The following is a 27573-nucleotide window of genomic DNA, read 5'->3' as shown; positions in this document are numbered from 1 at the left end:
CTCCCACTCCTGGCTATTTGTACCCAATCAGGGTCTTCTCCTGCCATCCTACCTGTGATTCTCAGGTGCGGCAACACCCGCGGGAGCAGCCGTTTTTGGGTTGTTCGATCCTGTTTTAAATGGCGCTCTCTCTCCCGCTGTCTTCTGCTCTCTCTCTCTTTACAACGCTGAGAACGTACCTACAGCGGCCTTAAGGAGGTTGCAAAAAAGAGAGCTATCCATGCAAGTATATCAGAATACAAAAGGTACATTGAAGGCTATCGATGAGCGTCTTACATTCTATTGTTTCAACCACGATGTAGCGATCAAGCTAGCTGGCTGTAAAGGAGAAGAAACGTCTGTTTAAAGTTTTAAAGCCATCTTCCGGAAGTTTTTATTAAGGGAGGGTCCCTAAGGAAGCCGCTGGGTTTCTTCCCGGACAGAGAGGATGTTTATTATCATATTAATACCGGGACACGAGGTTAGATATCATCCGGGGTTCCCAGGGAGATGAAGATATTGTGGAAAGGTTGTTTGATTTACCCTGCGATAGCGATGTTCGGATATTACTAAACCACAGGCTGAGATGGAACGGAGGAGCGAGCGCTTGGCCGCTTGCTCGTCGTATTCCACGGTCGGGGGAATCGCACCGACAGAATAGTTAACGCTTAGACCAAGATATTGCCAAATTAGGAGTATTTACATACTGGATCCTACAAAAGGACAGAATTGTTAGCCTAACCCTCTCCCTTCATTTTACCAGGCCCTCAAAACCCACCTTTTTAACATGGCTTTCACCCAATAACCCCCTTACCGTCTCTCCCCTTCCTTCTTTTTTCCTACTTATGTACGTTCTACTTCAATCATTTTATTTTGAATGTTCACTCTGTAAAGCGTGCGTGTATAAATCGAATGCATTAATATTAGTATTCCTCCTCCCAATCCCCCCACGCCGCCCCACTCCAGTGGCCAACGGCGACTTCGTGGCCAGCGCTTTCCGCAACGGACGGCGTATCTGCCTGCCGGCGCCGTCCCCGGACACCAGCAACATCAACCTGTGGAACATCCTGCGCAACAACATCGGCAAGGACCTGTCCAAGGTGTCCATGCCCGTGGAGCTCAACGAGCCGCTCAACACGCTGCAGCACATGTGTGAGGAGCTGGAGTACAGCGAGCTGCTGGACAAGGCCGCCGAGACGGAGGACCCCTTCGAACGCATGGTGAGCCTTAAAGGGCCAGATACACCTTTAAATATGAGGACCCCTTCGAACGCATGGTGAGCCTTAAAGGGGCAGGTACACCTTTAAATATGAGGACCCGTTCGAACGCATGGTGAGCCTTAAAGGGGCAGGTACACCTTTAAATATGAGGACCCCTTCGAACGCATGGTGAGCCTTAAAGGGCCAGGTACACCTTTAAATATGAGGACCCCTTCGAACGCATGGTGAGCCTTAAAGGGCCAGGTACACCTTTAAATACGAGGACCCCTTCGAACGCATCGTGAGCCTTAAAGGGCCAGGTACACCTTTAAATATGAGGACCCCTTCGAACGCATGGTGAGCCTTAAAGGGCCAGGTACACCTTTAAATATGTCTCATGAGAGGACGACCCCTTCTTACGCATGGTGAGGGCTTAAACAGCCTTTAAGAGCCAAGGGACCGAAAACCTTTAAATGTGGTGATATGCCTTATAGGGTCGGCAACATGGCAGACGATGGCATTTTGTGGCAGTCGATGGAATAAGACCTTCATTTCGAGAAAACTGGATGGATGTTTCCACCAAAAGGTTTTTATACGTTTCCCTCTGCTTTGAAGAAGCTGGAGCTGTTCTGTTCAGAGCTGCAGTGACTCTCTCTCCATCCCGGCCGTCAGGGATTCAGATCAGGTCTGTCCCTCCCTCCTGTTGGTTTAACACAAAGCCCGGCCCGGGTCTCGACTCCTTCCGAGACGGAACTGGAACTGTGATATTGGATAGACGGGGGAGGGGGGGAGTGGGAGGGGGGGAGTGGGAGTGGGAGGGGGGGAGAGGGGGACGGGGGAGGGGGGGGTTCAGGTGACAGAGGCTGCAGAATGGGACCGGGCCGACCCGTGTTCGACATCGTGACTCCCTGCGGACGTGAAACCCGAACACGTGTCGTCTGCGGTGGCGCCGGGTCGTCGGCCTGCAGCGGCCCGTCTCATGGTGGAGTCACAGCCGTGACCCCCACGTAGCTCCCATGATGCATCTGCCCACCAAGGGTCCCTCTGCCCTGTTTATATCGGGCCCTTGTCAGGACGGCCCCTCGTGTACAGCCACGGCCGACTGTTCACACCGTTTGGCTCATCTGCGCTAAGCCCTTAGTTATAAGCTGGGTAATCCGGGCTCACTTTGGTTGACTCATATATTTATTTCTCTTTCCCTCCCTTTCTCTCTCCCTGTCTTCCTCTCCTCCTCTCTCTCTCTTTCTCTCTTTTTTTCTTTCTTTTCTGTCTGTGTCTCTCTCTCCCTCTGTCTCTGGCTTTCACTTTCTTTCTCTGTCTCTCTCTTTCTCTCTCTCTCTCTCTTCCTCTCTCCGTCTCTCTCTCTCTCTCTCTCTCCGTCTCTCTCTCTCCCTCTCTCTCACTCTCTGTCTCTCCGTCTCTCTCTCTCTCTCCATCTCACTCTCTCTCTCTATCTCTCTCTCTCCCTCTATCCATCTCTCTCTCTCCGTCTCACTCTCTCTCTGTCTCTCCGTCTCTCTCTCTCCGTCTCTCTCTGTCTCTCTCTCTCTCTCTCTCTCCCCCCTCTCTCTCTCTCTCTCCCCCCTCTCTCTCTCTCTCTCTCTCTCTCTCTGTCTCTCTCTCTCTCTCTCTCTCTCTCTCTCTCTCTGTGTCTCCCAGGTCATCGTCGCAGCCTTCGCCATCTCAGGCTACTCTTCCACCTACTACCGCGCAGGAAGCAAGCCATTTAACCCTCTACTCGGAGAGTCCTACGAATGTATTCGGGAGGACAAGGGCTTCTGTTTTTTCTCTGAACAAGTATGTGTGTTAACAGATCGCCTTACCGTCTTAATTAGGGAGACCGGTGGGTTTAATTAGATTCCCAGTGAGCCGTTACCTGGCATTGCTCTGAGAGATGCATGCTAGGCTAATTGTGGGGCAGATTAGCAGGTGAAGAGAGTAACCTGCTTCCTATCTGATGGAGATCAGAGCTCACCGTGTGCTCTCTATATCCCCACGATAGAACGAGTCCAGCTTAGATGTTCTGGTCTCTGTGACAACAAGGCTTTATATTGTGTCCATGTGTACTCTATATCCGCCCAGAGTCTTAGGTCAGTCTTAATGATATTTAGACAATGGGTTATTCTAAGATCTGTGAAACCACAACAACGTCCACCTTGTCATTAGCATACTTGCTAATACAATCTTGAATTGCTATGTTTAACATCCATTTGTCAAATTCAAAATAACTAACCCTGTGTCTATTCTTCCTAATTTGCGATTAACTCATCTCACACACTCCATTATTCACAGTTAGGATCAGCTGTGCCGACTTGATAACCATAAAGGACACGTTCCTATTAGAGAAGTTTTTCCTTCCCGATACCCATTCCTGAATTTGTGTATCGGCCAATACTGAGTATATACGATGCTAATAGCATTGTTCTTTTGAAGGGTTCTCTTACGATGACAGGAATGTATAATCTGTAGGTCGTTTCCCATTCCGACTTTCCACCTCCGACCGTTAACGAACACAGCATGACAACGCACGTGGTTGTGATGTTCTTTGCCTGTGTAGCCTACTAAGCTAGTCACGTAATGGTATCGGATCGGCACATATACTTGCGTCCCTGGCGATACCCGATACCGCAGTTTAAGCAGATTCTGAGGAATTTCCGATACTGGTATCGGTATCGGAACAACTCTATCATAACATGAACATGTCCTCATCGTGCCGAGAGCGAGCGTCTGTGTTCCCCATCGGTGGGGGGTGCTCCCGAGGGCTCTGTCCTCGGTCCGTACCGCAGTAGTCTTTGCCCTCACGCGGGTCATGGGAGCAGGGGATTAGGGTTTTCTCCTGGTGTACCCGTGTCCGGAGGCCCTAAGAGAGCTCAACTGCAGCATGAATTATGCATTAGGGGCTAACCGGCCGCGACCGGGTTACCGGGGAACAGCGTGTGCGGTAACAGCAGATGTCAGACGCTGGTTATGTGATCTCGTCTTTCTCTCAGGTCAGCCATCACCCCCCCATCTCGGCTTGCCACTGCGAATCCAAGAACTTCACCTTCTGGCAAGGTACCGTCATTAGCCAACCCGTACTCTAACGAGGATTTGGGGGAAAACTGTTAACGCTGATAGGATTCGATGGTTTATTAAATATTCAGCTTGTCGTTGAGATCTGGGAAAGCGAATATTAATAATGTTCGTCTCATTAATGAGGCAGCTGTTGGGGCCGTGATGGGATAATGATTTGTTTGCAGCCGTGAATGTTGGGATCATGTGTAACAGCTATGCTGATTAATCCAATTAGCCTTTGTGGTTTTAATTGATTGACTTTCTGTGCTCGTCAGACGTGAGATGGAAAAACAAATTCTGGGGGAAGTCGATGGAGATTCTCCCGATCGGGACGGTGAACGTCATGCTGCCAAGGTGACAGGTTTACGTTTCACAATGAGTCCAGCTTAGATATTGCCTTCAATGATATTGTGATATTGTGTCCATGTGTCCTTTGCAAATGCCTGCTGTCTTTGTTGACTCTTCTCATTGTGTTGGACGTGCATGATTTTAAGATCGGAAGGTCTACCTTGTCATTAGTGGACTTGAATAGTAACTTGAAATGCTATGTTGCCTTTTCTCAAATCAAAATAACTTGTATTAATTCTGTAGACTATAACTGTAATACTGTGATGTATGAATACATGACTGTAGCTAGCTATCCTCAGTAGCTCCGCCTGTGGTGGGATTAGCATGAAGGCTAACCGACAGCTGGTCCACCCTCCAGGTTCGGGGACCACTATGAGTGGAACAAGGTCACCACCTGCGTACACAACATCCTGAGCGGCAGACGCTGGATCGAGCACTACGGCGAGATCACCATCAGGAACACCAAGAGCAGCGCTTGCCTGTGCAAACTCACCTTTGTCAAGGTACGCATCAACAACCAGCCCCGGTAACCAAGGCAGAATGTGTGTTTTAGATACCAGTTGATGTAGGGAATATAATCTCCTCCCGAAACAAAGGCATGGTACCCTCAAGGCCAGGTGACACGAACACATGGCCCTGACGACTGAGGACCCTTTAGCTCATGCTACGCGTCTCTTCTAGGGAAACTACTGGAGCTCTAACGTGAACGAGGTGCAGGGCTTTGTGATGGACCAGGAAGGGAAAGTCGTCCATCGGCTGTTTGGCAAGTGGCACGAGGGCCTCTACTGTGGCGTTCCACCCTCTGCCAAATGCGTCTGGAGGCCAGGTGAGCGCCTGCTCTTACCTCCCATAAGTTTTAGCATTGATCGGATCTTTGTTAATAAAGCCGCATTAATACATGACTGACCACTAGAGGGCACACGTACACTCCAAGGTAACATGGTAAACTTAAAACATGTACAGTATTTCTCGCTGATGACCGGGTAGGTCAATAACAATTATAAAGTAAATTAAAACCCAACACAATAGGATAGCGTTCATGTTGATATGAATGATTCACCTGACCTTTCTCTTGCTCCTTCGCCAGGTTCCATGCCCACAGACTACGAGCTGTACTATGGCTTCACCAGGTTCGCTATTGAGCTCAATGAGCTCTGTCCAGAGTTAAAAGATGCCCTGCCGCCCACAGACGCCAGATTCCGACCCGATCAAAGGTACGCCTCCAACTGCTCACCCTGGGAGTAGAAATTACACGACATCCAAAAAGCTAACGTTAAGTCACAGGATTAGTTCTATGTGTTGCTGCCCTCCTACTAAGAGAGTAATTTGATTTGTCAAAATACTAATTACCCCTTTAGTATGTGAATATTAATGTGTTGTTACAGTAGCTGTTATCCATAGTGCGTGTAGCCCATGGTGGGCAGGCTTGTTCGAGTTCTAGCCAAGTGCTTTGACCGTCACCCCCCCCCCCCCCCCCCCCCGCGCCGTCTATGAGACTTGAACCCGCGACATCTGTCCTTCCGCCAGCGTAGGAAGGATAGAAATACACGATGCATGTAGATCAACACTCCCAATCGACGATAGGAAAAGGCGACATTGGGTCCTGGTGGCGTTTGTGTGGCGGATGGCTGGTTAAAGCAGCCTGACCCAACCCCACAGTCCTTTCAGTCTTATGTGGCCCCCCCGTAGCCCGTTCCCCCACCGCCGCGGTCGCGATGTAATGTAATGTTTGTGGTTCGTCGGGGAAGGCACCTGGAGGAGGGGAACCTGGAGATGGCGTCGTCGGAGAAGCAGCGCATCGAAGACCTGCAGCGTGTCCGCAGGAAGTGGAACGAGGACAACAACATCAGACCCCAGCCCCGCTTCTTCAGGTGGGAGCGCACACGCATTGCATTGCATACACACAAAACTACACACTTACTCACACACACAAATCTGCACACATACACACACAAACACACACACACACACACACACACACACACACATGCTGACCGGCGCTTTCAGAATATCACTTTCTAGTTGACTGCGTCTGCAGTGCCTCTAGTCTAACACTCTGCTGTCTGTATCTCTAGTCTAACACTCTGCTGTCTGTGTCTCTAGTCTAACGCTCTGCTGTCTGTGTCTCTAGTCTAACACTCTGCTGTCTGTGTCTCTAGTCTAACGCTCTGCTGTCTGTGTCTCTAGTCTAACACTCTGCTGTCTGTGTCTCTAGTCTAACACTCTGCTGTCTGTGTCTCTAGTCTGTGTCTCTAGTCTAACACTCTCCTGTCTGTGTCTCTAGTCTAACGCTCTGCTGTCTGTGTCTCTAGTCTAACACTCTGCTGTCTGTGTCTCTAGTCTAACACTCTGCTGTCTGTGTCTCTAGTCTAACACTCTGCTGTCTGTGTCTCTGGTCTAACACTCTGCTGTCTGTGTCTCTAGTCTTATACTCTGCTGTCTGTGTCTCTAGTCTAACACTCTGCTGTCTGTGTCTCTAGTCTTATACTCTCCTGTCTGTGTCTCTAGTCTAACACTCTGCTGTCTGTGTCTCTAGTCTTATACTCTGCTGTCTGTGTCTCTACACTGTAAAAAAAAAAAATCGTAAAAAAACGGTAATATTCTGGCAGCTGGGGTGCCAGAAAAATACTGTGAAATAACAGATAATTCTTTCTCGTAAAAATACGGTTAATTTCCATAATTAAAATACAGTTTAAAGTTGTAATTTTAACAAGATTTTGCCTTATTTTCATGTTGTTTTTAATGTTTAATTAGAAACATTCACATTTTAAAACGATGAAATTACCTAGAAATATGGTAAATAAATGTTGTATTACGAATAATACTGCTTAAATTGACAGAAATGTGCTGTTCTTAGCTGGTTTTTAATGGAAAAAGGTTGTAATAATTTACATTTGATGTAATATAACAGTATATGGACAGAAAATAATGTGATTCATCTTTCAAAACATGTAAAAAAAATGTTGAAAAAGTATGACACTAAATGTTTAGTCTCATACTTACTGTTCAAGTAAGTATGAGACTAAATAAGGCACAAATAACCAACTTTCTATTGTATTTCTTTCAAATACTACATTTAACACTGAGCACAGCCAGTGTTAGGCATGTGTAACTTAGAGCTGACTCTGGAGAATGCTTGTCCTGCCTACAAATTGCATGTCCATAGGTCCTTGGTTTACAGAGCCTAGGCTGAGCACTAACAAAGGATTTATAGCACATAAGTACGGACAGGTAGTGGATCATGAGATATTCACTGATTTTGACAACAAGAATTCCCCTTAATCGCTGACTCCACCTTCAAATAGCAATAGTTTGGACATTTTTGGAAAACACTAGACATTTTTAACACTGAAATCCCAAAACAACATGTTAGGTTGCATTATGTTTTTTTTTACTTTGCATAAAATTCTAATTAAATAATAAAATAAAAAAGTACTGCCAGTGTTTTGAATGAATCACCTCACAACAAACAATGAGTAGACCTAGACAAACATCATTAATACTACAACAAATGTAAATCTTCCAAGAATCTAAATACTGCCAAAAGAATACAGGAAAAACTAAAGCTGCATGAGTGCATGTCAAAAGACAAGTGCATTCACAGAGCAAACAGTCCATGGCAACTGCTCATTCAGCAGCTCTATTACTTTAAGAGAAAACAGCAAATCCGAGTCACATTTTGGGAACGCATGAGCTCCAGAGAAAACATTAATTTGATAATACAGGAGACATGCTGTATGTAAATACTGCAAGAACAAGAACAAAGAACCGCAAAGTTGCATGTGTACAGTCCAGAATCAAGTCAATGAGCAAAAAGATCCAAGGACAACAGCTCACTCATAGTCTGTTCTTTGAGAGCGTGGTGCCGTCCAGCTCCATCACAACTTTTTGGCGCACTTCAAACGTGTTCTTTAGCTCAGGAGGGTAGTTGAGGTTCAATACATACATTAGGCCAAACAATATGGCAGCAGCTAATGCAGTGTTGTCCAGTCCTTGAATTATCTGCAGGCCTTCCAGGACAATCCCCACGTCCTCTGGACCACTGGTTGCATCATTTTTCACAACAAATATTCCCACCGTGGTGTCCTCAATCGATTCTTTGATGGCGGCTTCGTCCTCTGCCTGCACAGTGAAATCACAAATAAATCGGAGTCAGAAAAAACAAAAATCATATTTACAATGGAATTATAATGAAAGTGCTATTTAAAAGATTTTTTCATTTTAAATAATTTAAGCCAGTCTGGGAGCCTCTCCTTTTCTCTCTGTTAAACTTAAATGCAGACTGTACATGTTTCAAATTAAAATGCCTATATAGTGTTGTGCCGATAAAACACGAGAAGGTTCATTTTATAGTCAAGTTTTAACTTGGATAAAGCACTCACCTGTGTGTCATGTAATGGAAGCAAAAATTAAACTAACCAGACCTTAAGGTCGAGCAACCAATATAAATGTTACTAAACACAACGGAAGTGTGTTGCCTAATTTGCATCAGTACAGCAGCCTAGATCTATTTCATTAAAGGGGACCTATTATGCTTTTTCGACTTTTATGACCTATGAACGTTGTTATAATGATTGATAGTCATGTTTAACCATACTTAAGTGTCAAATAATGACGTACATGCATTTTGACGTATTCCCTGCCGACAGTCTGGGGTGGCTGTGCAGAGCGCTAAACACTCGGGACAACGTTTGCGATTCACTTGTTCACATTTCCGGGAAATCATCTACGTAGAGGCACTCCTGCCACGCCCCCATATGCCTGGTCAAATCTACCCGCGCGCGCGCTTCAAGGAAGGTAACCAATCACAACGGAGTTGGGTTGGCAGGAGGGGGGCGGAGAAGTATGGTTAAACATGACTATCAATCATAACAACGTTTATAGGTCATAAAAGTCGAAAAAGCATAATAGGTCCCCTTTAACTACGCATTTTGGTGTTCAACAAAATATCAAAATCTGTAAAATAACTTCACTCACCACGAACTCCCTGACAAGATTTGCTGGGTCTTCGTTGAGGTACACACACAGCCACTTGAGAACACATTCCCGCCCTGCATCAATGTCATCGTCCTAGGTCATGTAGATTAGAAGAGAAAGACATTTGTTTGGAATCCCTTTTCCTCTATCAAATTTCTCTATAAATTCAGTATTTTATTTCCCAAAAATTCATTCTTACTTGAGTTATGGGGGCCAAAGTTCTCTCAAGACGCTTGCCTATCTGTCCTCCTCGTTTTTCGAACAGCTTTAGAAGTTTGTCAGATCGTACATCCAGCTGTGACAGAAATCTGGATTGCAGGGGCATGGTGGTAATGCGCTTAAATTCTGCATTTATCTGAAAATGAAAATAAGACAATCATTTGATTACTTCATTTTCTAATAATCTTATATTTAAAATATATAAATTGGTCTGTATTGGTCTTCCAAACCTAGGGGTGCAACAGAAACTTCCTCTTCCACAAACTCCTCATCCTGGCAATCAGCTGAAGAATCATGTAATGATGGTGATGCTAATATAGTCGTTTGCCAACATTTCGAGTTACTTAAGCATACAGTTAGTAACTCCCCCTCCCCCAAGCGAATTACACCAATTAACGTCATAGTTCTAAGGAAAGTCAACTACGCTTTCACACGATAGAAAAACATGCTTTATTCCCTAATTTCGTGAATGAGTCATGAGCTAAATTAAAGTTGTTTAGGCCTAGCTAACGCCAGCGAATAGTAACAACAGCAAACTTTAACACATTAGCAGGGACGCGGGAAGTCAGTCCGAGGGGGGGGTGCTGAGAGAGAATCTATATAATGACGTCATAATAAATGCTGCGCAACATCCGTTGTTTACAGAGACGAGATGAGGGGTGACGTCACATTCAGGGATCCGCTCTGATAAACACTCTACTGGTGTGTAAAAAGAGTTCTGCCAACTAGCCACTGTTATTCACAAACGTTAGCAAATAAACAATGCGGAAATTAGAGTCAACCCGGCTGATACTGGGCTGAATTTCACACACTAACAACATGCCGACAAGCTGTTGCGGTCCGGTATTATACACAGCGTTATAACAAGGATTCAGGAGGTTATTTCTAAAGGTTTACAAAGGAAAGTGACGATAATAGAAAGCCTTAATTTTCATCCAGACTTACGAGTTGTCTGATATGAGGAAGGTGACGATTTCTCCGTCAAGTGAACCACCCGTCTTTGCTCTTTTTTTGCCAACCAGTTTACGTGCGGGATTCCAGAATCAAAACGATAACATTCAACGTGTCTATTAATATGGCAGCAACATTTTACACCAGTTTTAGAATGTTCACTACAACAGATGTTGAACACCAACATGCTTATGTAAAATCAGCATAGTATCGATAATATGATAAATATCATTAAAAGGGTGGATGTCAATAATTTAATGAAAAATCATGTTGTATGATAAAATTATACAACAAAAAAAAAGTATTGATTTGTTCAGAAAACTTTCTCACTTGCAGTTACAGCCAGGGGCCGCTGCAGCACCCTAAGCACCCACTTCCCGCGTCCCTGGGTAACACTGTTGTTTTTTATTGGTCGTCATGAAAAAAAAAATAAGGGGTAACATTGTGGTTTTTTATTGGTCGTCATGAAAAAAAACCTAAGGGGTAACACTGTCGTTTTTTATTGGTCGTCATGAAAAAAACGTAAGGGGTAACACTGTTGTTTTTTATTGGTCGTCATGAAAAAAAACATAAAGGGGGTAACACTGTTGTTTTTTTTGTTGTCATGAAAAAAAACATAAGGGGTAACACTGTTGTTTATTATTTGTCGTCTTGAAAAGTCTGGTTGATGTTCAAGTCTGGTTGATGACCTCTGTTGGAAGTTTCTTATCTCTATTTCATGCGAATTATAAATTCAAGTATAACCTTTGTGATGACTTTAACCGGTGTCTTGATGGTGCATTGTTAAGTTCGGAGGTTAACACTCTAAACAGCTCATGTTCCGATCCCTGCAAAAAGGTCGACAGGGGTGCCACTGTCGTTTTTTATTGGTCAACATGGAAAAAACATGAGGGGTAACTGTCGTTTTTTATCGGCCATCATGAAATAAATATAAGTGGAAAACACTGTCGATATTTATCAAATAAAACATAGGGGGTGACACTGTTGTTTTTCTTTGGTCGTCATGAAAAAAAACACAAGGGAAAAAACATGGAAAAAACATGAGGGGTAACTGTCGTTTTTTATCGGCCGTCATGAAATAAATATAAGTGGAAAACACTGTCGTTTTTATCAAATGAAACATGAGGGGTAACACTGTCGTTTTTATCAAATGAAACATAAGGGGTAACACTGTCGTTTTTCTTTGGTCGTCATCAAAAAAACCATAAGGGGTAACACTGTTGTCTTTGTCAAATAAAATATAAGGGGTAACACTGTCGTTTTTTATCAGTCATCATGAAAAAAACAAGGGGTGACACTGTCGTTTTTTTTCATGACGACCAATAAAAAACAACAGTGTTACCCCCTATGTTTTATTTAATAAATATCGACAGTGTTACCCCTTATGTTTATTTCATGACGACCAATAAAAAACATCAGTCTTACCCCTTATGTTTTTTTTCATGACGACCAATAAAAACGACAGTGTTACCCCTTATGTTTTTTTTCATGACGGCCAATAAAAAACGACAGTGTAACACTGTCGTTTTTATCAAATGAAACATGAGGGGTGACACTGTCGTTTTTCTTTGGTAGTCACGAAAAAAACCATAAGGGGTAACACTGTTCCATTTTTTATTGGTCGTCATGAAAAAAAACATAAGGGGTAACACTGTTGTTTTTTATTGGTCGTCATGAAAAAAAACATAAGGGGTAACACTGTTGTCTTTTATCAGTCATCATGAAAAAAACAAGGGGTAACACTGTCGTTCTTTTTTCATGACGACCAATAAAAAACGACAGTGTTACCCCTTGTGGTTTTTTTCATGACGACCAAAGAAAAACAACAGTGTTACCCCCTATGTTTTATTTGATAAATATCGACAGTGTTACCCCTTATGTTTATTTCATGACGACCAATAAAAAACAGCAGTCTTACCCCTTATGTTTTTTTTCATGACGACCAATAAAAACGATAGTGTTACCCCTTATGTTTTTTTTCATGACGGCCAATAAAAAACGACAGTGTAACACTGTCGTTTTTATCAAATGAAACATGAGGGGTGACACTGTCGTTTTTCTTTGGTAGTCACGAAAAAAACCATAAGGGGTAACCATGTTGTTTTTTATTGGTCGTCTTGAAAAAAAAACATTAGGGAAATAATAGAAATACACACATACATTTTAATGTCATGTATATTCTCTTCATTGATGATTGATTATTGCGTATTGTCATCGCCTCTGTGGTGCAGTGGGGTGCACTCTGCCTAACCCCCTCGAGACCGGGGTTCAAGTCTGGTTGTTGACCTCTGTTGGAAGTTTCTTTTCTCTATTTCATGCGAATTATAAAGTCAAGTATAACCTTTGTTATGACTTTAACCGCTGTCTTGATGGTGCATTGTTAAGTTCGGAGGTTAACACTCTAAACAGCTCATGTTCCGATCCCTGCAAAAACGTCGACCGGGGTGCCACTGTTGTTTTTTATTGGTTAACATGGTAAAAACATGAGAGGTAACTCTGTCGTTTTTTATCGGCCGTCATGAAATAAATATAAGGGGAAAACACTGTTGATATTTATCAAATAAAACATAGGGGGTGACACTGTTGTTTTTCTTTGGTCGTCATGAAAAAAACCACAAGGGGTAACACTGTCGTTTTTTTCAAATGAAACATGAGGGGTAACACTGTCGTTTTTATCAAATGAAACATAAGGGGTAACACTGTCGTTTTTTATCAGTCATCATGAAAAAAACAAGGGGTAACACTGTCGTTTCTTTTCATGATCAATAAAAAACAACAGTGTTACCCCCTATGTTTTATTTGATAAATATCGACAGTGTTACCCCTTATGTTTATTTCATGACGACCAATAAAAAACATCAGTCTTACCCCTTATGTTTTTTTTCATGACGACCAATAAAAACGACAGTGTTACCCCTTATGTTTTTTTTCATGACGGCCAATAAAAAACGACAGTGTAACACTGTCGTTTTTATCAAATGAAACATGAGGGGTGACACTGTCGTTTTTCTTTGGTAGTCCCGAAAAAAACCATAAGGGGTAACACTGTTCCTTTTTTTATTGGTCGTCATGAAAAAAAACATAAGGGGTAACACTGTTCCTTTTTTTATTGGTCGTCATGAAAAAAAACATAAGGGGTAACATTGTTGTTTTTTATTGGTCGTCATGAAAAAAAACATAAGGGGTAACCATGTTGTTTTTTATTGATCGTCATGAAAAAAAACATAAAGGGGGTGACACTGTTGTTTTTTTTGGTCGTCATGAAAAAAAACATAAGGGTTAACACTGTTGTTTATTATTTGTCGTCTTGAAAAAAAAACATGGGGGAAATAATAGAAATACACACATACATTTTAATGTCATGTATATCCTCTTTATTGATGATTGATTATTGTGTATTGTCATCGCCTCAGTGGTGCAGTGGGGTGCACTTTTCCTAACCCCCTCGAGACCGGGGTTCAAGTCTGGTTGATGACCTCTGTTGGAAGTTTCTTTTCTCTATTTCATGCGAATTATAAAGTCAAGTATAACCTTTGTGATGACTTTAACTGGTGTCTTGATGGTGCATTGTTAAGTTCGGAGGTTAACACTCTAAACAGCTCATGTTCCGATCCCTGCAAAAATGTCGACCGGGGTGCCACTGTCGTTTTTTATTGGTCAACATGGAAAAAACATGAGGGGTAACTCTGTCGTTTTTTATCGGCCGTCATGAAATAAATATAAGGGGAAAACACTGTTGATATTTATCAAATAAAACATAGGGGGTGACACTGTTGTTTTTCTTTGGTCGTCATGAAAAAAAACACAAGGGGTAACACTGTCGTTTTTATCAAATGAAACATGAGGGGTAACACTGTCGTTTTTATCAAATGAAACATAAGGGGTAACACTGTTGTTTTTTTTTGGTCGTCATGAAAAAAACCATAAGGGGTAACACTGTTGTTTTTTATTGGTCGTCATGAAAGAAAACATAATGGGTAACACTGTTGTTTTTTATTGGTCGTCATGAAAAAAAGCATTATGGGTAACACTGTTGTTTTTTATTGGTCGTCATGAAAGAAAACATAAGGGGTAACACTGTTGTTTTTTATTGGTCGTCATGAAAAAAAACGTAAGGGGTAACACTTTTGTCTTTGTCAAATAAAATATAAGGGGTAACACTGTCGTTTTTTATCAGTCATCATGAAAAAACAAGGGGTAACACTGTTGTTTTTTTTCATGACGACCAATAAAAAACGACAGTGTTAACCCTTGTGGTTTTTTTCATGACGACCAAAGAAAAACAACAGTGTTACCCCCTATGTTTTATTTGATAAATATCGACAGTGTTACCCCTTATGTTTATTTCATGACGACCAATAAAAAACAGCAGTCTTACCCCTCATGTTTTTTTTCATGACGACCAATAAAAACGACAGTGTTACCCCTTATGTTTTTTTTCATGACGGCCAATAAAAAACGAGAGTGTAACACTGTCGTTTTTATCAAATGAAACATGAGGGGTGACACTGTCGTTTTTCTTTGGTAGTCACGAAAAAAACCATAAGGGGTAACACTGTTCCTTTTTTTATTGGTCGTCATGAAAAAAAACATAAGGGGTAACACTGTTCCTTTTTTTATTGGTCGTCATGAAAAAAAACATAAGGGGTAACATTGTTGTTTTTTATTGGTCGTCATGAAAAAAAACATAAGGGGTAACCATGTTGTTTTTTATTGGTCGTCATGAAAAAAAACATAAAGGGGTTAACACTTGTTTTTTTTGGTCGTCATAAAAAAAACATAAGGGAAATAATAGAAATACACACATACATTTTAATGTCATGTATATCCTCTTTATTGATGATTGATTATTGTGTATTGTCATCGCCACAGTGGTGCAGTGGGGTGCACTCTGCCTAACCCCCTGGAGACCGGGGTTCAAGTCCGATTGATGACCTCTGTTGGAAGTTTCTTTTCTCTATTTCATGCGAATTATAAAGTCAAGTATAACCTTTGTGATGACTTTAACCGGTGTCTTGATGGTGCATTGTGCAGTTCGGAGGTTAACACTCTAAACAGCTCATGTTCTGATCCCTGCAAAAACGTCGACAGGGGTGCCACTGTCGTTTATTATTTGTCAACATGGAAAAAACATGAGGGGTAACTCCGTCGTTGTTTATCGGCCGTCATGAAATAAATATAAGGGGAAAACACTGTCGATATTTATCAAATAAAACATTGGGGGTGACACTGTTGTTTTTCTTTGTTCGTCATGAAAAAAAACACAAGGGGTAACACTGTCGTTTTTATCAAATGAAACATAAGGGGTAACACTGTCGTTTTTCTTTGGTCGTCATGAAAAAAACCATAAGGGGTAACACTGTTGTTTTTTATTGGTCGTCATGAAAGAAAACATAAGGGGTAACACTTTTGTCTTTGTCAAATAAAATATAAGGGGTAACACTGTCGTTTTTTTTTCATGACGACCAATAAAAAACGACAGTGTTACCCCTTGTGGTTTTTTTCATGACGACCAAAGAAAAACAACAGTGTTACCCCCTATGTTTTATTTGATAAATATCGACAGTGTTACCCCTTATGTTTATTTCATGACGACCAATAAAAAACAGCAGTCTTACCCCTTATGTTTTTTTTCATGACGACCAATAAAAACGACAGTGTTACCCCTTATGTTTTTTTTCATGACGGCCAATAAAAAACGAGAGTGTAACACTGTCGTTTTTATCAAATGAAACATGAGGGGTGACACTGTCGTTTTTCTTTGGTAGTCACGAAAAAAACCATAAGGGGTAACACTGTTCCTTTTTTTATTGGTCGTCATGAAAAAAAACATAAGGGGTAACATTGTTGTTTTTTATTGGTCGTCATGAAAAAAAACATAAGGGGTAACCATGTTGTTTTTTATTGGTCGTCATGAAAAAAAACATAAAGGGGGTAACACTGTTGTTTTTTTTGGTCGTCATGAAAAAAAACATAAGGGGTAACACTGTTGTTTATTATTTGTCGTCTTGAAAAAAAAACATTAGGGAAATAATAGAAATACACACATACATTTTAATGTCATGTATATCCTCTTCATTGATGATTGATTATTGCGTATTGTCATCGCCTCAGTGGTGCAGTGGGGTGCACTCTGCCTAACCCCCTCGAGACCGGGGTTCAAGTCTGGTTGATGACCTCTGTTGGAAGTTTCTTATCTCTATTTCATGCGAATTATAAAGTCAAGTATAACCTTTGTGATGACTTTAACCGCTGTCTTGATGGTGCATTGTGCAGTTCGGAGGTTAACACTCTAAACAGCTCATGTTCTGATCCCTGCAAAAACGTCGACAGGGGTGCCACTGTCGTTTATTATTTGTCAACATGGAAAAAACATGAGGGGTAACTCCGTCGTTGTTTATCGGCCGTCATGAAATAAATATAAGGGGAAAACACTGTCGATATTTATCAAATAAAACATTGGGGGTGACACTGTTGTTTTTCTTTGTTCGTCATGAAAAAAAACACAAGGGGTAACACTGTCGTTTTTATCAAATGGAACATAAGGGGTAACACTGTCGTTTTTCTTTGGTCGTCATGAAAAAAACCATAAGGGGTAACACTGTTGTTTTTTATTGGTCGTCATGAAAGAAAACATAAGGGGTAACACTTTTGTCTTTGTCAAATAAAATATAAGGGGTAACACTGTCGTTTTTTTTTCATGACGACCAATAAAAAACGACAGTGTTACCCCTTGTGGTTTTTTTCATGACGACCAAAGAAAAACAACAGTGTTACCCCCTATGTTTTATTTGATAAATATCGACAGTGTTACCCCTTATGTTTATTTCATGACGACCAATAAAAAACAGCAGTCTTACCCCTTATGTTTTTTTTCATGACGGCCAATAAAAAACGAGAGTGTAACACTGTCGTTTTTATCAAATGAAACATGAGGGGTGACACTGTCGTTTTTCTTTGGTAGTCACGAAAAAAACCATAAGGGGTAACACTGTTCCTTTTTTTATTGGTCGTCATGAAAAAAAACATAAGGGGTAACATTGTTGTTTTTTATTGGTCGTCATGAAAAAAAACATAAGGGGTAACCATGTTGTTTTTTATTGGTCCTCATGAAAAAAAACATAAAGGGGGTAACACTGTTGTTTTTTTTGGTCGTCATGAAAAAAAACATAAGGGGTAACACTGTTGTTTATTATTTGTCGTCTTGAAAAAAAAACATTAGGGAAATAATAGAAATACACACATACATTTTAATGTCATGTATATCCTCTTCATTGATGATTGATTATTGCGTATTGTCATCGCCTCAGTGGTGCAGTGGGGTGCACTCTGCCTAACCCCCTCGAGACCGGGGTTCAAGTCTGGTTGATGACCTCTGTTGGAAGTTTCTTATCTCTATTTCATGCGAATTATAAAGTCAAGTATAACCTTTGTGATGACTTTAACCGGTGTCTTGATGGTGCATTGTTCAGTTCGGAGGTTAACACTCTAAACAGCTCATGTTCCGATCCCTGCAAAAACGTCGACAGGGGTGCCAATGTCGTTTATTATTGGTCAACATGGAAAAAACATGAGGGGTAACTCCGTCGTTGTTTATCGGCCGTCATGAAATAAATATAAGGGGAAAACACTGTCGATATTTATCAAATAAAACATAGGGGGTGACACTGTTGTTTTTCTTTGGTCGTCATGAAAAAAAACACAAGGGGTAACACTGTCGTTTTTATCAAATGAAACATGAGGGGTAACACTGTCGTTTTTCTTTGGTCGTCATGAAAAAAACCAGCTACCTCTATCTCTAGTCTAACACTCTGCTGTCTGTGTCTCTAGTCTAACACTCTGTCTGTGTCTCTGGTCTAACACTCTGCTGTCTGTGTCTCTAGTCTAACACTCTGTCTGTGTCTCTAGTCTAACACTCTGCTGTCTGTGTCTCTAGTCTAACACTCTGCTGTCTTTGTCTCTAGTCTTACACTCTGCCGTCTGTGTCTCTGGTCTAACACTCTGTTGGTCTCTTGCTGTCTGTGTCTCTAGTCTAACACTCTGCTGGTCTGTCTCTTCCTAGGAAAGTGGTGGACGCCAACCAGAGAGAGAGGTGGGTTTCTAACAACACCTACTGGGACTTGCGCAAGAACCCTGGCTTCATCAACATGGAGTATACGTTAGCCCTGTGGTAGCACAGGGCGCCGTGGAGTCGAGGAAGCGGTTGGCCCCGGCGTGCGTCGCACTGCAGGAGAGGATCAGCGAGGCCTGCTGTCTATGCACAATCCGTCACAGTGATCACCGCTTTGCGAGACAGAACTCAGACGTGCATGGAAGGACGGGACCGCGAGCCCCCAGCCCGGACCTCGCCCCGTTGCCCCGGCGACCGCCTCCCTCTCCCGGAACCCGGAGAGGGAGGCGGGGGCGGGTTCAGTGGCGAGGTCATCCTGGTCGTCCATCCATGGAAGCGTCCGCTGCCAGGACCCCCCCCCCCCCTCCTCATTGTGTGTGTAAGATGCTGGGGTTTCCATGGCGACGGAGCGTCGGTGTAGACCGTGTCCGGAGCAGTTTTAACTTTTGAGTCTTTGCCTTAACAAGTCACCCGTCACACACACACACACACACACACACACACACACACACACACACACCTGCACAAACACAGACACACACACACACTTGTGCGCACAGCTCAACTCATACACACACACACACACACAGTTTTAAAGTGAAAAGCTTTTTTCCTTTCTCAGAAACGTTTTCGTTTAGATGATGATTTGACCTTTGATTACCTAATGTATGTATCATGCATGTTTAGAGTGCAGCTTTCGTTGGCACTTACCGCCATACTATACATATTATACCATATCAAAGTAATTTGTTGTAGAAAAAGAGGTATTTTTGTAATATATACTGGACTCATAGATTTACTAAAAAAGGCTATAGTGGTAATAATTTGTTCATTTAAGCATTGGTTTGTTAATTTAATTTTTTTCATTTTACTATTGTTGATCTGTACCATAGCAGTACGCTCTCTTGGGCAGAGATCAGTTTGAGGCGTGTCGGGAATTGACATATTTAATGTCATTTTAGAAGGCACCCATGACAAATGGTAATTCTGAGAAAGGCTTTGACTGTCCTTGTAGAAGACTTTTCCGGCATACGTTGTGTCTTCATTATAGAAGTGTTGTGTCAATAGGAAAAAAGATTATATAATATACAGACATATCACTCCTCATCACACTGGTGGTTTAAACCTAGCTTATCCTGACACTTATATGTTTCAATACACAAACAAAGCCCCCTTTCCAAAGCATGTGTAGATAGATCATCTATATCAGACACATAAACACACACACACACACACACACACACACACACACACACACACGCACACACACGCACACACACTTACAGTTCCATTTCCTCCTGTACGTTATTATATACAGAGAAAAAACAAATTAACATTAACGAAGCATTCTGTGACACATAGATATGCACAATGGAAAACAAAGTATAGCTAGAGTTGGAAGACGTGATGCGCGCGGGTTCCCCAGCCAACGCACTCTGCTGGTCATCATCACTCTTGATGACATCAACAGCTACTATAGCTTTTCCCGCCACTTCAAAAAGGGATATAGAGTAGATATCTGCCCCCTAATCTTAGTTATTGAACGACAACTGTGTGTCATTCAAACGTATTCAGTTTCCCCAATATTGTAGACACTGAAGCCAAAGACCTTGAGGAGATATATATAGGTCTATATGTGTGTATGTGTGCATATATATATATATATATATATATATATATATATATATATATATATATATAAACGCAAATCTACAGAGAATGTACTGCTATGACCATGGGCCTCAAAGCACTAACTTATTTTTTTCTTATTATAGGTTTCTAGATCAATAGCAAAGCATATCAGAGTTCATATTTTGCGTCAGTGTAGTCGTATATGTTTTCATCACGCACTTCAGATTGATCCCCAGGCCAAGACTGGATACACTAATGTACAGTGCATTGTGCATTTGGGTGAAAACATGAGAACAATTGTGATTTCCTTTAAACCAACGGGGCAAAATCTACAAAAAGGGTCATACAGACATACGGTATATACTGCGATCGAAACCTGTAAAATAAATATGTAGAATTTGAAAACTATATAACGCATAAAATCAACCCTGCGCACAGTTCACATTTGCACTGTGTCGACGCCAAAACCAAAAGTTACACAGCTTATGCAGCGTCCATGTTCTGCGGGTACACTTGCTGTTCACGGTATCTCTAGTCTCTCCTGGTCACCTGCTTAATGCTCCTACGACTCGTCAGCATCGATTCCACTTGCTGTGCCTTAACGCATTTTTATCAATGCCTCACGTACACACTACTGACCAGAAAGCCCTCTCCCGCCACCCGCCCATGGCAAGAAGATATGCCCCCTAGCGCTCCAGCCCTGCACAACATGCGTAAAAACCCTCTTCCGGGGATAATTAACTGGGAAAAAAAAAAGGACAAGCTGTGGACAGAATGTAACGGCACCGAAGTCTGTAAAGTACATACAAAAGAAGAAGAAAATCAGACACTGGATGTCTCGCTTAAGATGGCAAAGAATTGTTTATTTGACTGTAATATGCTTGCGTATTAAAGATGTTCCTCATTCCGTTTGCCCCACAAGTAACAGATGCGCTTATTGTCGATAACTGCAATTACAATACATTTACACACGGGGGTGATATTAAAATAAAAAAATAAAGGCCTAACTGACAAAGTAAATGTTTTTGAAACGTAATGGGTTATTCCGATTATTTTTTTTCCGGGAAGAAATTGTATTGCTTAGTGTGTGGTGTCGTAGAACCTCTGAACTTTGTTCCATAGAAAAAAGAAAACGTCCTGAAGCTCTTGATCACTGTAGGCCAGGCCATGACCCAATGACCCCTCTCAGAAGACGCCCACCCGTTCTCCTCCCTGCATGTTGAACCGCCTGCCAATGAATGTTGCAAAAGCCTTACAAAAGGTTTCCTTTCCCTGATTGGGTCTTTAGTTTGACGGACAGACGCGTGGGCCTATCGCGAGGTGCCGTCGTCGAGGTTCTCAGAATCCATTCTCCAATGGGTACCTTCTGAAGTGCAATTTTAAGAAGTACATATCTCTCCACGAACACGGTACTCTGCTGCTACATAGTGCTTGTTTGAATAAAACTTCAAAACTTGGGACTTGGGAGTAGTATGTGCTGTACTTCGCTGGCTAAATACTGAAAGAAGATAGGGGTTCTGTATCGGGGGAAATGTTAAAGGTGACATAATATACCACCAGGAGTGAGTGTAATATTATTAGTATAATATGTCACTTTTAATGCATCGTTGGTGGAAGTCATCTTTCACATTTCCTCCTGCTCCGAGCATGATTTACACCCCGCTTATGTGTTGGAAGACTTTCCAAGTTAAAATATTGGATATCTCCTACATATTCTTTAATACGAAGAATTAAACGGCCTAAATAACAGAATGAGACAGTCAAACTTGAAACAAATGTCACAATTGTTTTTTCATATTTTCAAAGTACAGATGAACGTTTGGGTAAAAAGGCTGGAAAAACAGAAATTAAGTTCAACAGTACTGTCAAAATACAAATATGGCATTTGTAGCTACCGAGACTAGTTCCTATTTTAGTGTTAAGTCACTAAACGTTTCTAAACACAGACTTATCCTAACCAAATGGCTATCGTTAGTTACGCATCATCAAATTAACTGGATAGAAAATAAACTCAAATAGAAGGCCTTTCCATTACTCTTAAACAAACAATACCATTTACTATTTCCATCAATTAGCTCCCTTAACATATAGATATATTAATCCTAGTAAATCTCATCACTCATCAAGAAGTGCTTGTTCCATTGATTCCATTCTGGGGCTAAAGCTGCCGCTCAAATGAGTGTTTTAAAAGAACAAGACGTGGAACACAACGCATCACTCGACAGGGCCACACACAAAGCTTACCAACGAGTGCTTTATGGACATTCAGAAGTAACTGGTGTCCATGGATTTAAACCAAAAATAAATACAAATGAAAAAACCGACAAAAAAGGTCTCAATGTGTCCATGGGTATATACACACGCACACACACACACACACACCTCTCTCTTCGGAGATACATAAAAAAACAAAAATAACAGGTGGGTGCCACTGATGTTGCCGGCTTCAGTTGGCCGACGCCATGATCTTGACGTACTGCAGAGCGCTGTGCGCCGCGTCGTTCTGCGCGTTCCCGCAGCTGATGCCGGTCCCGTGGCACACGGTCACCGGCGTGGTGGACAGCTCCACCAGGCACTGGTACTGCCCGTTCACCGTCAGCTCGTCTGCAAACACACACACGCTCACATTTAGGGGACTTTGCTGACGCTTTTATCCAAAGCGACTTGGAACACTTCATTCACACACACCGATGGCGGAGTCGACCACGCAGGGCGACAGCCAACTCGTCAGGAGCAGTTAGGGGGAGGCGCCTTGCTCAGGGACACCTCGGCACTCGGCTAGGAGGTTGCTAGCCGGGCATCGAACTAGCAACCATCCGGTTACCAGTCAACCCGCTCTACCTCCTGAGCTACTGTCGCCACACACACACACACACACACACACACACACACACACACACACACACACACACACACACACACACACACACACACACACACACACACACACACACACACACACACACACACACACACACACACACAGCATTTACTCAGGCCGGTCTCATCGTGGTAGAGCAACTCTTCTCCAACACAGACCTGCTGGCAACAAACTTACAAACGGTACGAGGAGGAACCAATGACGAGACAAAACACACATCAGAAGACGAGACGGAGATGGCTGTCTTGTGCCGTAGTAAAGTCTGTACTCTGTTATGTGCATCAGCAGAGCATTCAGATGAACATGACAGAGCACATGACAGAAAACATAACAGAACAGAGAACATGACAGAGAACATAACAGAACAGAGAACATGACAGAGAACATAACCGAACAGAGAACATGACAGAGCACATGACAGAACACATGACATAACATAACAGAGAAAATGACAGAGAACATAGCAGAACATAACAGAGAACATGACAGAGAACATGACAGAGAACATAGCAGAACATAACAGAGAACATGACAGAACATAACAGGGTGCTCGAAAGGCGCCGGGTTCGGTCGTACCGATGTTGAAGTAGGCGACCTCGAAGCTCTGCTCCGTGGCGAGCTCTGACATCATCTGGATGTAGTCCGTGTTGGGGATGCTCAGGGGGCTCCGGCGCAGCAGAGAGAGCTTCTCCGCGGTGGAGCTCCGCAGCTCCTCCAGCCGGATGCTGGGTTTCGGGGCCTGGGACAAGAACACGTTTAGGACCAAACACATTTGAAGGGACTGCAAGGTTATGGGTTCGATACGCGATGTCCTCAGTGCCTACGCTGTGGGCATCCTTGGGCAGGATGCCCTAACATAAGCCATCTGCTGCTCCATGGACAGCAGTGTCTGTCTAAATGATTGAACAGCAACTAAAAGTAATAACAGTTATTTCATATCCTTTATCACACATCAAATAATTTCACATTATATTTTCATTGTCATTTGGTTGTAAGAATGCATGAAAACAAAAAAAAAAAAGAATTCCCCTGCACTATGTACATTTCTTAAACGATAAATAGTATAAAAGGTGTTCTTCGTCAACAACAGAGATCCGGTATCACTCAGCCGTACACCCAGCAGAGAGGCCAGGGGACCCACCACACTAAGTGCCAGCCGGTGCCAAACGCACCCAGGTTATTTCTCCACATCCCGACAGACTCTGGAGCTTCGCAATCATCTTATTGGCCGCCGCTCGCTTCCCGGCCTTTTTCGAGTTCCCCGCGGCTGTGGAGAAGACATGGACACCCGGAGGAAGAGTTCAGTCAGGCGGCTCGTGCGGGTCGACTAGCAACAACATTTCGTGGAACATTATGCGTCTCGGGGCGAGGCGAGCCCACCGGTCTCAGAGAGGGACTCCATGCGGCAGGTCACCGTGAACTCCCTCCGGTGGGGCGGGCCGGCCTCCATGAGGACTGTGTACTCGGGGAGACGCCAGCCCCGCTGCAGAGCGAGCTCCTGGGGAGGGCAGACCCACGGACATCACATGAAGGACACGGGGGAAGACTTTACCTGCTCGGTCGCCCCTCTGTGTTCGTCTAAAACTGACTTGCATGTATTTAAACTCCCAACCCCGTTCTACCATGGAACCGGTCCCACAGTCAGAGAAAGACCCCCCAAAATATAGACGACAAAAAAGATAAGTTAACAAACTCAAGACTTGAATTGCACTACTTTGTTCCCCAGGGCAGGGTTAAACGTTGATATTCTTTCGCATTCTTCTTCTACACCCGCTGACCTGCAGTATGCCGACTGAGTTGGGGTGTTCGCTGGGCTCTGCTGCGACACCGTTGCTTTCTTGTTTGACGGCAGGGCACCTGGGGGGGGGAGGGAACGACGGCATCAGTGACCGTTCACAGGGAGACATGCCCCCTCATTGGCAGATCAAGGTGTCAATCATCCGGAGGTGACTTACACAGCGGATCCCATGTTGATCTGCAGCAGGCTCAAAGCGCCCTCGGCCGCCCGGTGTTTGGCCGCCTTCTTACTGGAACCGTGACCTGGGACACAAGAGAGGGATGGTTAACAAGCATGTCCGCTTCTACAACCATCAAACTGGGTGCCCTTCGTATGACTCAGTCCCCATGAGGTAGCTCTCAGGTTCAAAAAGGTTGGTGACCCCTGCGCTATTGGTTAACCCATTCCCCGTACACAACAAAGATAGGTGTGATAAGATGCTACACAATGCCAAGTACCATTTCACCAGTAACCTGCATGTAAGAGTATCCTTATGTGTTTGGTTGTATGGGTCGAATATTATCAAATATATTTGGATAATATACAGGATTAGGGGTCAAGAGTATAAGAAGTGTATCGCCCGAGGAGGCGTGCACCACTCCCAGACAAAGGGTACTCGGTTCGATCCCCAGGTGTCCTTGAGCAAGACACCCACGTTCCAACCGCTCTACCGGCTTCTTCAGGAGGACATGCACCTGAATTCACTGCAGGTGGATCAGGATCCAACCAAACGGTGCGTTGTTTAGCTGAGGTGCCACCAACCTGAGCAGCACACGTCTTCTATCTTGACGTTGAAGATGAAGCTGGGCTGGTGGGCCTCCCCCTCTGCTTTCTCCATGGTGTACACCGGCAGGTTGCCGGTCTTGATGCCGTACTCGTGGAGGATTTGTATCGGCGTTTTGCAGTGCACGGGCCTCTGCGGTTGATTAACATTCATGCTATGAAATACCATGAAATAAATCGGTTACCTAGAAACACATCGCTGGCTCATCCATGACACGATACAACCAATGTGGTAAGCATGAATGTTCTGCACATAGGAATCGTTTTTTGACAGGGGGATGGGCAACCCTGTTGTTATTTTTTATAAACAATGGCCAGGCCATTATCCACAACTATAACCAGGCAGTATTGTATACAGTCAGTTCTATAGAGCTGCTCAACGGTCCCATGTTTGCAGTCTTTTTTGGGGTTAAATCATGACCATGCCGTGGGGAGACATAGATGTACATACAGCTTTAACACAGACTGTCTTGCATTGTGTCAGTTCTACAGAAATCAACTCAATTTCAATTAGGTTCAAAACAGCAGCACCATCTGCTTGGTTAATAGCTTGCATTTCAAAACGCATAACAAATACTCGTTTGGGTTTCAAGTCTGTGCGTCCCATTGGAATATAAAATGACAATTTGTCTAATCCGCTCGTCTTTAAAGGAGATAAAGGCCTTTACGCACAGCTTGGGTCGTCCTGCTTTTACCAGCATGCCCTTGGTTTCATACAAACAAACGTTCTTCATGTATTATATATTATTATATTATATATAAGACAGCAGAGGTTGAACATCACTAACCTCGTGTTTATGGGGTTTCGGTTCGCTGCTGTCTGACCTGATCCGTCTTCAGACATCTTGAGAGGTGAGTTGGAGGACGATCTGCTGGAATAGATCTATGTACTATTTCTCTCGTTATCAATAATTTGCTATACGGGTTCACCATATAGTAAGGCTCACAGCGTTGTGATTGTTTAACTAGAGATTTTACACATTTCCACACAATTACAATCCGGTTCACGAAAGGGGTCACTTCATCTGCTTCCGTGGAAACGCATGGGAAACGTGTTACTGCCATCTATTGGCCATGCAAACAGCGTAGTAAAAATCGATAAATGTCCCAATATATGCTCTCTTTATTGCCATAACATATAGGGAAGCCTATTCAACATAATGGTGATATACTTGTATTAATAATTGTGTCATATGTCATAATGTTTGCATATAGCCTAATACAATTGTAACATGTAAATCACAATTGTCTGGTAAAATAATCGAATAGGCCTAAATATAATCATATCTAATAATAATTTATCTATAAAATGTTCAATTCATCGTGTCACAGAAGTAGAGCACTAGAGCTGAAGGCTGATTTGCATAAAAGCCGCTATGCATCATGGGTAGTGTAGTGTGGCAATAAACGTTCGTCAGTTGGGCCAATGTTGGGCCCCATGGTTGGGCCTTCCTGATGCGCAGTTGCCGCCGCCTTTTTCAACGGCTCTGGTTACAGTTTGAATTTCCTATTTATTTCCTCTAGTGAATTTTAAGAAAACCATTATTCAAAGAGTTTTATGCCTGGAACCAAGCGAAATATCCCATTTTTCCAATATATCTCAATATATAATAGGCCTATACCATAAAATATTTCAATCTGATCAAGAGAAACTTTGAACAAA

General features: G+C 42.8%; 2 protein-coding genes and 1 long non-coding RNA gene across 4 annotated transcripts in view; 1 reads left to right on the top strand and 2 right to left on the bottom strand.

Moving 5' to 3' along the window:
* Window positions 1-21927, top strand: part of osbpl6 (oxysterol binding protein-like 6) — a 51384-nt gene extending 29457 nt beyond the window's left edge. The window contains 9 exon segments of the mRNA XM_060040496.1: window positions 946-1199; window positions 2838-2975; window positions 4169-4232; window positions 4508-4586; window positions 4939-5083; window positions 5262-5406; window positions 5668-5794; window positions 6329-6451; window positions 18790-21927. Coding sequence (XP_059896479.1) covers window positions 946-1199; window positions 2838-2975; window positions 4169-4232; window positions 4508-4586; window positions 4939-5083; window positions 5262-5406; window positions 5668-5794; window positions 6329-6451; window positions 18790-18901 — 1187 coding nt within the window. The 3' untranslated portion in view covers window positions 18902-21927.
* On the bottom strand, window positions 7157-10101 carry LOC132449048 (uncharacterized). Its single transcript, XR_009523501.1, has 3 exons — window positions 10007-10101; window positions 9558-9912; window positions 7157-8702 (listed from the first exon to the last, which is right to left on the bottom strand). It is a non-coding gene; the product is annotated as an uncharacterized LOC132449048 (long non-coding RNA).
* On the bottom strand, window positions 21312-26948 carry prkra (protein kinase, interferon-inducible double stranded RNA dependent activator). Of its 2 annotated transcripts, none has more exons than XM_060040630.1 (8): window positions 26699-26948; window positions 25890-26043; window positions 25306-25390; window positions 25129-25207; window positions 24731-24848; window positions 24523-24617; window positions 23927-24089; window positions 21312-23073 (listed from the first exon to the last, which is right to left on the bottom strand). In XM_060040630.1, exons 2-8 carry the CDS (start codon window positions 25963-25965, stop codon window positions 22916-22918), a joined length of 774 nt encoding a protein of 257 aa, XP_059896613.1. In that variant the 5' UTR covers window positions 25966-26043; window positions 26699-26948; the 3' UTR covers window positions 21312-22915. The 2 variants fall into 2 exon arrangements, with proteins under 2 accessions (XP_059896613.1, XP_059896612.1); XM_060040629.1 differs by having other exon boundaries at window positions 25890-26065; window positions 26699-26947.
* Window positions 26949-27573: the final 625 nt, after the last annotated feature.

Source organism: Gadus macrocephalus, chromosome 20, assembly GCF_031168955.1.
Source record: "Gadus macrocephalus chromosome 20, ASM3116895v1".
NCBI classification, from domain to species: Eukaryota; Metazoa; Chordata; class Actinopteri; order Gadiformes; family Gadidae; genus Gadus; species Gadus macrocephalus.
The sequence above is the reverse complement of the archived record's forward strand: the minus strand, read 5'-3'. Positions and strand labels throughout refer to the sequence as shown.

Excerpts from the sequence above, each read along its gene's own strand:
- prkra (XM_060040629.1), bottom strand. The coding sequence starts at position 26,754 with ATGTCTGAAGACGGATCAGGTCAGACAGCAGCGAACCGAAACCCCATA. Across the intron at positions 24,849-25,128 it reads ACTCAGTCGGCATACTGCAG|GAGCTCGCTCTGCAGCGGGG; the intron begins GTCAGCGGGTGT and ends TGCCCTCCCCAG. Across the intron at positions 24,618-24,730 it reads GGAGTCCCTCTCTGAGACCG|CCGCGGGGAACTCGAAAAAG; the intron begins GTGGGCTCGCCT and ends TCTTCTCCACAG.